At 47.2% G+C, this 12,614-nt stretch overlaps 2 protein-coding genes across 3 annotated transcripts in view; both read right to left on the reverse strand.

Annotated features, from left to right (window-relative positions):
- Positions 1-930: 930 nt before the first annotated feature.
- Positions 931-5,855, reverse strand: CFAP20 (cilia and flagella associated protein 20). The gene is made up of 6 exons (XM_053399354.1): positions 5,623-5,855; positions 4,529-4,608; positions 3,573-3,684; positions 3,018-3,206; positions 2,418-2,528; positions 931-1,363 (listed from the first exon to the last, which is right to left on the reverse strand). Exons 1-6 carry the CDS (start codon positions 5,704-5,706, stop codon positions 1,358-1,360), a joined length of 582 nt encoding a protein of 193 aa, XP_053255329.1. The 5' UTR covers positions 5,707-5,855; the 3' UTR covers positions 931-1,357.
- A 4,525-nt stretch (positions 5,856-10,380) lies between these two features.
- CSNK2A2 (casein kinase 2 alpha 2) overlaps positions 10,381-12,614 on the reverse strand; it is a 29,564-nt gene continuing 27,330 nt past the window's right edge. For both annotated transcript variants that reach the window (XM_053399356.1, XM_053399358.1), the window contains one exon: positions 10,381-10,811. The gene's annotated coding sequence lies outside the window, so the exon portion shown is untranslated. The remainder of the gene's footprint in view (positions 10,812-12,614) is intronic.

Here is a 12,614-nt window from a genome sequence, read left to right on the forward strand (position 1 = left end):
TCAAAAAGGGCAAAGGTCTAGAAGAGGTACTTCTTAGGTGCAACGTGAACCTCTCCCCACCCTACTTAGAGAAGGGGTAGATAGCCTGTTGTCCTCCAGATGTTCCACAGCTGCAACACCCATCCTCCCTCATTATTGGCCATGCCTACTGAGGCTGATGGGAGTTCAACAAATTATGGAATTCCCTCCCCACAGAGATGAGCCTGGCACCTTCACTCTAGTCTCAGGGAATTATGAAGACACACCTGTTTTGATGCCAGAGATGTGTGTTTGGAGGACCCACCTATTATTGTGACTGTAATTTGCATTAATTGCTTTAATACTGAATTGTCAATTGCTGTAACCCACCCTGGGACCTGGTGAAGCAAGGGGAATAAGTTTAGTAACAATATCTGTAAGGCTGAGGCTTCTGGAAAGCGCCCCCACCCCCCCAGAGGACACTTAGCCCAGATTTCCCAGCCCCTTCCTTGGGCTGATGCCACCAGCAAGGAAAGGCAGCCAGCCTTGTCAAATCTCCCTATGCTCAGGCTTTCCGCTCTCGCCTTTCCAAGAGAAGCTTCAGATGCAGCCATTCCCTTGCCCACTTTACAGAAGTCATTAAAAGCACCAAGGCAGAATTTTGTTTTTCAAGGGGGCAAAACATGCTCCCGGTTCCCTTCATCAGCTGCGTGCACTGAACTGTGAATTTGCACACCACATGACCGGGAAAGAGGAAGGGGATTCTACTGAGGTTCATGCCCAAGAAATCAGATCTGACAGTTCAGAACTTTGGCTACCATCCCTCCTTGGCACACAAACAGGAGACACACATTGACACTTGACAATGAAGGGGACAAGGCAGGCCAGGCACAATACCAGGGAATCAATTCACCTGCAAGGGAGCCTGTGATGCATAAGGCCTCCCTCAGCATGCAGCAACCAAGAACAGCCTTACAAAGAAAATCAAATATTTAATAGCAGCTTCCAGAAGGGGAGGAGTCCACACGTATTTGGAGCATACATGAAAAAAGATATGAACAGCAAAGAAGAAAAACCACTGGCATCCGAGGGGGGCGGGGAGCACAAGGATCTCAAAACTGCTCTCCAACAGAGTTGTCTGCATGCACTCAGGATCAAGCCCCATAACTCAAGTTTGGTCTGGGGTTGATTTTAAAGTGCAAGCTTGATCGTGCATCATCTCGCTCACACAAAACAATGACATGGTTAGTTGTCCTGTGTCCCAGCATTTTAGATACCAACTTTTATTAAATAAAGTTACCCTATGTAAATCAACATTAAATTTTGTTTTTAATTAAAAAAAACAAACTCTTCCACCTCTCTTCACAGTGTCTCTCTCAGTGTGTTTCCCAATGTGACATCATTGCTGCAGGGGGAAAGATGCAGAGAAAGACAGTTATTCAAAAGTTCACATTCATTCAAAGGATATTCAGATCTCTCTTATTGCAGCAATATCCCTCACCAGCAGGCTCTCTGCTAGTGTGTGCATGTGCATGAGACAAGAGATTTGTCCAAGGCCCCCTGCTAGAACACAGCTGAACTGACACCTGAAATCCAATTTCCCAAGGCTCAACTTTCATAGCATTCCTTCTTTACAACTCACTCCTTAGAGAGACTCACCTTTAGGCACCAGGTGCAGACCTTTTACGATCAACTAATTTATAGGTTTTAACATTGGGACATTTATCTGCTCCACTTTGTTGTGATGCTGTATTGCAGCATATGTTGTTTGAATGTGTATCAGTGGCTCTGTGAACCTGACAGCTAAGGAGTGGTGTAAGATGCTTACTAAATAAAACACTAGATTATGCTGCAAGCGGCCATCTCTAAGTTTCCATGCAGTCCATGCATTAGGCTCTTTTAGCTGATTTCTTCTTGGCATCAGTTGCCCTCACTTCCAGCAGCTGTGGGGAACCTCCAGCCCGGGGGCCTAGTTAGGCCCCCAGACACCCGTTTGGTCCATGAGGCCATTTTGACCAAGTCATGTCCATGTTTCCTACAGAGATAGGACTTCAGGGGAGGGGCAGGTAAAAATGTAGCACCAATCAGAAGAATTGGCAGCAGCTGCAAAGCTGCATGCAAAGAACTGTGCCCCCATGGCTTCGCAACTCAGGCGATCATCTGGTTGTTGGGGCTTTTTATGCACATTGACTTCACAAGGTTAGCTGAAAGTTGGCACTTTACAGGCTGTGCCTTTGCCTATGCTATTTGATTTCAAATTGTGTGGGCAAAAGTGGGTCATTTGATGAGTCAGCAGCCAACCTGTCAGACTTGGCTTGAGGAGGGTGGAAGATAAGGATGCATTCTTGCCCTCCAAATCCAGTGCTCCACTCCAGCCATCTCTGCTCCCACAACTAGCTTAACAAGCGCTTTTTAAAATGCAAACTCCTGCTCCCCCCAATCCTCCAGCAGCTGCTCACCTTGGCCTTGTTCTGGACTGGGATATAAAGCTTGAACTCAGCAGGAAGCTCATCCTCAGAGTAGAGTCTGTCAGAGAAATAAATTCTGCGGATGCGACAATTTGCGTGGATCTGAAAAGTCAAGCATGTCCAAGAAGGGTGTTTCAGCAGCAGACATTTCAAAGCAGCCTGACATCTACCAGCCCCCCCCCCACCACAAAATGGATGCTATTCCATTTCGCTATAAACAGAATCAGCTAGGAAGTCATTCTGGTACAGTCTCAGATTTGGGTTTCATGACTGGTAAAATTTGTTATATATAAATACTAACATACATATATACAATGCATGTGTTTCAGAACAACCTCTAAAGAGAGATCAGGCCCAGGGATAAAAGAAAACAGTCAAATCTGCTGATTGACACTTGTGGGCCTAGAATTTCCAATGTTAACTCTGAATGCTGATCTCCCCCATGTTAACTGAAGACCCCAGCAGTTGCCACCGCTAGCTATGGAGAGACTGAAGCAGGAACCCACAATGGCTCTTTCTTCACAAGGGCAACCACCCAAATCAGCAACTGAAATGCAAGTGTCACAGCTGTCAGAACGCACAGCTCCTTACCTGGACTCTCAGGGTTTCAATGTAGTTGGTACCATATGCTCGTCGAGTGAAGTCAGAGAGGTTGAATTGGATCTGGTTCCAGCCATCATCCAGGCGCATAGGCATGGTGCAGATGAAAGGCTTGACACGGGTGGTGCTCTGGTAATTGCTGGCACGGAACCGTCGGCGCACATTTTTATCATCTAACACCTAACACAGAAAGACACACCACTGTTGGAAAGGGGGGCGCTGCAGATGTCAAGCCTGCAGTCCCCTAACCTTACTGACAAGAATACTAGGCAGTCTGCCTTCAGCTCCCTTGGAGGGAGGGGCCTGCAGAATAAGCAGTGTCAGGCTAGGCAAGGACCTGACTGAAGTGCTTGGAGAGGAACTCTGCCAGTAAGGCTGAACTGAGGGTTGGAGTAACAGATGGATCTCAGAGACTGAGTAGCTCTAAGCAAGTCACCTTTTATACAATAGGAACAACCATCTCATGACTTTAGATGGGAAGATCAATGACTTTATCCACTAATGCTGTCATGTTCTGGACCTGCTGTGTTAGCTCCATGAACTAACCTGTACTTCAAAGGTGAAGTATTTCTTCAGGTTCTTGATTATCATCACCAGAAAGGGTAATTTGATCCCCAGCGTCTTCTTTGGGTCAGCAGGACACGTGATGTATGTGGTACTGTGGGGGAGAGAAACAGAATGAGCAAGACTGCACGACTTGCAGGAGAAGCAGGCCTTCTGAGAGCATCTCATCTCCCAGGGCTTCAAAATTCAGGTGCAGGATCCACATCAGAAGAACCCATTTGTTTGAAATAGTTCTACAAGAATTTCAGGATTCTGTAAAAGCTTATATACTAATATTTCTGCCTCCCTATGGAACAGGATTGGGGAAACTCAGCCCCAGGGACCAAATGTGGCCCTCTAACCTTCTCATCCAACCCTTGGGACTCTCTCCAGGCCACAAACCCTCACTGACCCTGCTCTGCACCCTCAAGAGCCTTTGCCTGTCAGGAATGCATCCTATGCATTATATGATCTGCGACAATACCTCTTCCATGCCTCAATTGAAAATTGAGAAAAGCTTGTGTAGAAACTCTTAACTTTTGCATGGTTGGAAGGTATCCGGCTCTACTAAGAGTCAACTCTGTTGGTATGCCCAGGTTTACCTCTAGCATTCCCTGGAAGTTTACCCACCATGGAACACAGCTCTCAGGCTGAGAAAGGTTCTCCATCCCAGCAGCTGTAGGGAAAGATCCTGCCACATGGGAGACTAATCCTTTCTGGCCTGAGCCCATTCAAAGCATAACAACAGATAAATTGCCACAATGGGCTCCTCCAATCCCAGACTCGTCGTTACCAAGGATGGGAGCAATGAGCTGTTTCCATAGTTACTATACGCTGGCGTGGTTTTGATGGAGAAATCTCTGTGAGGAAACTGGAGCTGGGAATCAATCCCACAATGCTTTTCAACGTCTAATTCTCAATGGGACATTAGGAAAGCATAGACAGTGGTTCCTCTTTACCTGACATTGGTCCCTTCAATCTCCAACACCAATGACTGAATATCATTATCTGTAATTCTTTTGATGTGGCCATTCCGCACCTAGAAGGTGAGAATGAAATAAGACATCACTCAATTAAGCAGAGTGACTTTCTTGCTTCAAATAGCATCTGAAAGCCCTACCAGGAAGACATACTTCTGAATTAGAAGTGCAGGCTTCATCCTGTTCTCACAATGGCCAACCATATTCCCATGGAAAGCCCGCAAGCAGGACATAAAAACAACAGAACTCTGTTCACTTGCAGTTCCTAGCAACTGGTATTATAGTGGAGAAAGTATACAACCACTGCAGCTATTAGTCATTGCTAGACTAATTTGCCATGAATTCAGCTTAATCCTTTTTTAAAGCTGCCCAAGTCAGAGACCATCACTACATTATGTGGTACAACTCCCACCATCCATTACCACTGGCCACATTGCCTAGGCCTGACGGAAACTGGCATCCAAAACATTTGGAGGGCACCTAATTGGGGAAGTTATGGCCTAGAGAGTAATCTGCTTAGCCACTGAGGGAAACAGGCTGCAAAGCTATTTGGTCTGATCCAACAGGGCTCTTTTCAGCCTTAGTAGGAAGGGAAAATGAGGCTTTCTGCTTCCGGTCAATTGGAAATGCGACCACCAAGCATGAAGCACTGCTAGACCACCCTAAGATGTCGGGGCCCAAAGGGACAGTGGAGGGGCTTCCAAAGAAATGGGGCAATAGACGAGGAGGGAACCCCTAAGAGGATCCCTCCCCTAACAGGTGCCCTCCAGATTGTTCTCTCATCAGCCCCAACAAAACACAGTAATACGACGCTGGGGCCGACGGGAGTTGTAGTCCAAAAGAGTCCGGAGGTTCCCCAGACCTGGCTCGGGCTTCCTTCGAGCATGCGAAGCCTGAGGGAGGAAGCGAGGCTGGCTGGCTCCGGGGTTCTCCCTGGCGGCGCCACAAGCCCTGATGAGAGCTCTGGAAGGCCAACCCTTGAAGGCCAACCCCCTGGCAGCCATGAGGTCTAGAAACCCTCTCGCAGAAACGCCCCCCAGGCCAGGCAGGCCAGGACCAGCTCCCTTCGCCACCTTCTTGTCCCAGATCTGCAGCGGTTTGCTCCCGATGCTGTAGAGCACGGATAGGAAGCCGCTCTGGAACGTGTTCTTGAACATCCCGCCGCCGCCTCCGCGTCGCGGGTAGGGAGGGCTCGTTCCGTCGGGCGGGTGAGAGGGCGTTGGGCTCCCGCCTCAGCCGCCGCCGCGCGCGCGTCTCTCGCTCTTCTCAGTGATTCCTATGCGGAAGGACACAAGCTCCCTCTCACTGTGCACTTCGTCCCCGCGCGACAGGAAGAGCGTTCCGCCAGCCAGCTAAAGCGAGGCTCAAAGGGCCAACCGGACATCACGCCGAAGCCACGCCCCCCGTCGTTAAGGGACGGACTACTTTCCGGACGGGACTACTTTCCTCTTTCTCGCTCTCTAGGCGCCGTGTGTTGTCGCGCAGCTCGTGCGCGTTGCCTGGGCAACGGGGCGGGACGAGGGAACTACCTCACCGCGTCCGCTTACTCCGTAGATCGGAAAAGTGAAGAGAGGACCATTCAGTAGTTTCTAGTGTAGGTCTGAAACTCCCTTGTCTCTTTTGCTTGTTTGCCTTCCTCCAACTTCCAACTCACTTCCCTTGAGAGCTGACCTCCAAAACCACCTCAGAGAAATTCGTTGCATGGCGCAGCTTGTGCAGCAACCCCGCTACCTTCAATAATCCCCTCGTTGAACTCAGTGGGGCATACTTCTCTGTAGGCATACAGAGCTGCACTCTTCCTACAAAATATGATTTGCTTATTTTAAACTATTAAGCAGTTCAAAGCTGCCCTCCCTATTTGTTCCCATTCATGACCCTCAGCTGTTGATACCAGGATGCTACCACCTCTGTAACCTGGAGGTCATAGGAAGCCACCATGGGCCAGCAGCCTCCTCCATGAATTTGCCTTTAAATTGTGATCACTCGCTTAGATAGCTTGAAAAGGAAATTAGAAAATGCATGCAGAAGGAGCAGACCATCAGTGACCACTAGTCACAATAGCCATTTATCACCTACAGGATCACAGCCTCTAGTACCAGTTTCTGGAGAACAACACTTGAAGAGAGCTTCTATTATTATGGTTATCACTAATTTGTTACCTGCCTTTCACCAACAGGTCCCAGGGCGGGGTAAAGCAATTTGAAATTCAGGATTTAAAACAGTTGAAACAGATTACAGTCACCAGAATAGGGTGGGTTCTGAAAATGCGCATCAACCTTGTGTCATAGGTAATGTCATAGGGACCCCTGACCATTAGGTCCAGTCGTGGCCGACTCTGGGGTTGTGGCGCTCATCTCACTTTATTGGCCGAGGGAACTGGTCATGTGGCCAGCATGACTAAGCCGCTTCTGGTGAACCAGAGCAGTACACGGAAATGCCGTTTACCTTCCTGCCAGAGCGGTACCTATTTATCTACTTGCACTTTGACGTGCTTTCGAACTGCTAGGTTGGCAGGAGCTGGGACTGAGCAACGGGAGCTCACCCCGTCGCAGGGATTCGAACCGCCGACCTTCTGATCAGCAAGTCCTAGGCTCTGTGGTTTAACCCACAGCGCCACCCGTGTCCCTCCACCTTGTGTCATAGGCCAGGTTAAAGATGTGTGTTTTCAGCATTCCCTAAAAGCTGTATAGTGAAGGTGTCAGATGCAGATCTGTGTGGAGGGAATTCTACAACTTAGGGGACACCACAGAGAATGTCTTCTATTGGGCTGCTGCCACCCCTGGACTTCCTCAGGAGTGGAACTATGAAGAGGGGCCCTTCTGCCCACCTTAGCACCCGAGATGGTCTCTAGAGAACAGGGTGGCCTTTTTGCTATTTGGGCCTGAGTTATTTAGGGCTTTGAATGCTAACATGAGAACCTTGAATTAAGACAGGAAACGAATTGGCAGCTAATGTAGCTGTTTTAGAATAGGGGTTGAGTTCTAAAAGCAACCCCAACCAATAATATGTTTGGACCAGTTGAAGTTTCTGAGTAGTCTTCAAGGGAGCCTCACATAGAGTGCATTACAATCATTTAGTATGGAATTTAGAACATGGAGTGTTTTTTAATACATAAAAAAAGAAAGCTGGGAGGGGGGAGACACCGCAAAACTGTCCAATGAGGATAGAATGAAAACAGTTATTGTAGAATGTGAGGGAGGAACATAAATTGGGGTGGGGAACGGTAGAATGGAATATTGAGAATCCCAAACAGTAATAGTTCACACTGGCCCACTTTTTGTTGTACATCCACTTGTTTCCAGATTGCACAGAAAACAGCCATGACCCATGCAAAAGAGGGCAGCATCAGCAAGCAAGTGGCAAGGTTCTCAGATACGTGTGCTTAAACCTTGATTAGGACTGCTACGCAAGGACTGAAACAGAGATATGTTTTTAGAAATGTTAGAACCCAGGGCGGCAATTGGAGTTTGGCTGAGGGCACCTTATCAGCTGCCATGTTCTGACCTGCACCAGTCAAAAGAAGCTTGTAGGCTTACTCTATCTTTAAGGAACTTCCCACACAAATCAGCATAAACTGCTGTCATCTTCAAATGAAGGGCAGTATAGAAATTTAATTTAAAAAATAAAATAACCATATGGTGTTGTTGTTTCTGTACTGACATTTCAAGCCATAAAGCTATTTTACTTACCGTCCACTGTTATGTGTAAACAAACATTTTAGTTCAGTGTATCTGAAGAAGTGTGCATGCACACCGAAGCTTATACCAAGAACAAACTTAGCTGGTCTCTAAGGTGCTACTGGACAATTTTTTATTTTTTTATGTATTTCGACTGTGTCAGACCAACATGGCTACCTACCTGATTTTAGTTATAGTGACATTTGTAGCTCTTGCCAAGCATTTTTAAATTTGTAGTGACATACAGCAAAAACCACAGGGTCACCACAATAAGGATCACAAAAGTTGTATCTCAGTGAACACAAGTACAGTGGTACCTTGGATTACATACGCTTCAGGTTACATACACTTCAGGTTACAGACTCCGCTAACCCAGAAACAGTATCTTGGGTTAAGAACTTTGGTTCAGGATGAGAACAGAAATCGTGCTCCGGGGGTGCGGTGGCCCCATTAGCTAAGGTGGTGCTTCAGGTTAAGAACAGTTTCAGGTTAAGAACAGACCTCTGGAACGAATTAAGTTCTTAACCCGAGGTACCACTGTACAATATTTAATTTATTTGTGTGGATAGACACACAAGCACATCCATTAACAGGAGTGTCTGGACAACAGAGAGGGTGAAATGCTATCTGTGTTAAAGGAGGCAGTAATGCACTCTTTACTGGGGGGAAACAGTATCCAGTTGGATCTCCCCCCACCCTCATTTAAATAATTGCCTTCAAGTTAAAAACAAGGCACTGCAGCATATGTTCCAGACCTCAGAAGCAACTTAGTATTCCAGTATCGGGTTGAGTTCTAGTACTGAGCAAGAAGAGCTCCTTCACAATAAGGCTATTCCAACCATTCACAACCAGGGGAAGCAGCCCTCCAAAACTGTTCTCTGTCCTATGGTCCAGGCACTGCTTTACCCTCTAGGCTGCTTGCTTGGCATTCTTTGTTGCTAGTTCCTGAATGCTCAGACATTAATTTGTGAGAGGCAAATTACATACTCCGGGAGACTGATCATGGCTGATCTTATGTGTATGCTTGTTGTGGGGAAACAGAGAAATGGGAATAGTGAAAGTGTCCAGCATGTGGCACTGGCAGAGGGAGCGTTCTGCTCTTCCCTTTTTGTGATCAAGGACTGCTTCCCTGCTTTCTAGGTGCCCTATATTCTTCCAACCAACCCACCCAGGGAAGGAAAGCAGCCTCTTGCACAGCAGCAGCAGCACCACCATCACCGCTGCATGCAATGTACAGCTCTTTGGGGGTCCTTTCCACTTTAATCTGCACAAACTCCCCAAACAGGTCAGCCATGGATTGCCAGGCATCATGCATAGATCAGCCATAAGATGTCAAGGGAAGCAAAGGAAAGAGGCTACATTAAAAAAAAAAGAGTGATTGATGCCAAGACACTCAGGAGCAAACTTGTGAAGCAGTTTCTGATTTTCAGGGATAGTGACTATGAGCAGGAGGACATCTCTCCCTCTTTCTTCTTTCCCTTATTTTTTGACCACCTGCTTTGGAAATCAACCATGAGAATATCTGAATCCCGTGAATCATTTTACATATTGATTGGTTTGTTGCAGGGGTCGGCAAACTTTTTCAGCAGGGGGCTGGTCCACTGTCCATCAGACTTGTTGGGGGCTGGGCTATATTTTTTGTGGGGGGGGGAATGAACAAATTCCTATGCCCCACAAATAACCCAGAGATGCATTTTAAATAAAAGCACACATTCTACTCATGTAAAAACACCAGGCAGGCCCCACAAATAACCCAGAGATGCATTTTTAAATATAAGGAAACATTCTACTCATGTAAAAACACACTGATTCCCGGACCATCTATGGGCTGGATTGAGAAGGCAATTGGGCCGGATCCGGCCCCTGGGCCTTAGTTTGCCTACCCATGCATTAGGGGTTGGGGAAGAGACCAGGGAGGAATTCTAGGGAGAGGGGGCCTTGACTCTAAATGATTATCGCATGGGAGGAATTCATAGGAAACTTCATTGCTCTTTCTCAAGTTTTACGTAATAAAAACTGTGTCTGTCTAGTGGCAGGTCCTGTGGACCTATACAAGGACACATTCCTCCAGCCACCACCCCATATGGTATATGTCCTCTTCCAAAGCAGAGGCTTCACTGCATGCCTTCTTCCATCTGTACGACTCTCCATACATTTACTTTTAAAACTTTTATTCAATAATATATAATTATCTTAATATAGAACTGTCCATCATGCCACAGGCCCACCCTCCTCCCCCAGCCCACAAAACAGGAGCCAGGTGGTCAGAACACCATACACTGGGCTGGGTTCAGGGAAGTCACCTGAGCCAACAGCGGTTTCGCATACCCTTCACATTTCCCATGCTTTCTTGGTCAGGAAGAGGTCAACAGGAAGTCAAAGACAGAAGTTAAGGTTTGTGTTTTTATATGCTGTTCGATCCCATCAGCTGCTGCCACTGCCGCAGTCCTTGCTCCCGTAACCTGCCACTCGGATGACGACATCTGGAAGCTGCACACCACCATCTCTGTACACAAGCAGATTAAAACGTTTGATTTGGTTCTTGTTCTGCTTATGGAAAATTGGGAGAACAGCACCAGACAGACCTAGGGAAGAGACGGGAAGCAAGCATCAAACGCAAAGCTGGAGCTTGGAGGCACTGCGTAGCCAGAATGGTTAGCACAAGGAACAAGAGCCAGAGGCAACTGTTTACATTTATGGCCAAAGGCCTGTTGGGTCAAACACCGCTGCATTCCAACGGCAGGCTTCAACACTGTGGAGCCAACCCGCCTTGACATGAGCTCCCAATCTGAGAAGCAACTATGCCTCTCCAAGAACTGTGCCAAGGCACTGACACTGTATAGTCATGAGCCTGAATATGAGATGACTTTTACTATTACTTATTAAATTTGTATACCACCCTTCATCTGTAGATCTCTGGGCAGTTCACAGCATAAAAATACAAGATAAACATACAAAACACATAATAGAGCAAGAACAAAATAAACCACTAACAACCCCACCCCACGCCCTTGAGGAACAGCAAGCAAAAGAAACGAAAATGTCAGAGGAAAATAAATGTTCAGATTAGCATTCCACCACTGCATCCATGATAGAAAGCACCTCCACCATCTTTGTTTCTGAAGATTAGTCCACGTATTCGGGACAGAAGGCTATGAAGCGATGAAGACTTCTCTTTCACATAAATCCTTTCCCCCAGCACAGAGCATGCCTCAATGCATCTCTCCTTCGGCTGGATTTTCCATTCCCACTTGTTACATCCTCCAGCCACAGGCTGAAGACAGGGCTTTATATGCTCAGATTCTGCCAAAGCCAAGCAGATATGAAAGACACAGCATTCAGTTGCTTGGAACTCTAACCCGGGAGAGCTCCTGCCCCACCTCATGACCCAGCAAAACCAAAAATATGCAGAAGAGTAGCTATACAAATGCAGCTCTTTTAGGGGAGGGGTGGTAGCTTGGTGGTAGAGAATCTGCTTTGCAGGCCCAAGGCCCCATGTTCAATACCCAGCACCTACACGTAGCTCTGGCGAAGACTTCATATGTGAACCCTGGAGAGCCACTGTGGTGGCTGATGCGCATTGGGACAGTTAGGGTGAAAGGCAGGGAGACCAGCAATAATAAGTGGAGCCAGAGCCAATGACCATGGCAGATTGAGGTTGCTAAAGCAGTGCCCATTCACCCTAATGCATCTGCCTCCACTTATAATAGACAACACCAAGCAAGATGGACAGTTGTTCTGTATAAGGTAGTTTCCTACATTCCTATGTTATGCAACTGGTTGCAGAATGCCAGTTGCTAGGAACTGCAGGAGGGAAGAGTACTGTTGTACTCATTCCCTGCTTGCAGGCTTCCCATAGGCATCTGGTTGACCACTGTGAGAACAGGAAGGGCCACTGACCTTATCCAGCAGAATTCTACTTATGCTTATTCTTGTTCCCTGGCTCAGCAGACTAAGGGAAGTACATACGATAAGAGCACTCAAGTGGCACGCTTGTCCAAAAATGGCTGGCTGCCGCAGGAGGAGTAACAAGCATGCACGCAAAGCTCAATAATCGGAAGCAAAGGTCCTTGTGGCCACACCACTCCTGGGATATGCATGCCTGAACTCACAACATTAAGAAATGCCACAGACCTGGTTTGTAATGAGAAATGCTTGCCAAGCACATCACTCCCTAACATGCTCGTTCTGGGCCATCAGTTCCCATGCCAGTGTCCGGGAGGCTGCCAAGCAGCTAAGAGATTCTGCTACAAAATCAGGCAACCCCAATTCAAATCTCACCTCCAACAGTGGCCTTAGGGAGGCTACTCTTCCTCAGCCTTAACCCTGCAATATGAGGATGATAATAATAATAATAATAACCTACCTTACAAAGTTGTTGTTTAGGG

The sequence above is a fragment of the Podarcis raffonei genome, chromosome 8 (assembly GCF_027172205.1).
Source record: "Podarcis raffonei isolate rPodRaf1 chromosome 8, rPodRaf1.pri, whole genome shotgun sequence".
Taxonomy (NCBI): Eukaryota; Metazoa; Chordata; class Lepidosauria; order Squamata; family Lacertidae; genus Podarcis; species Podarcis raffonei.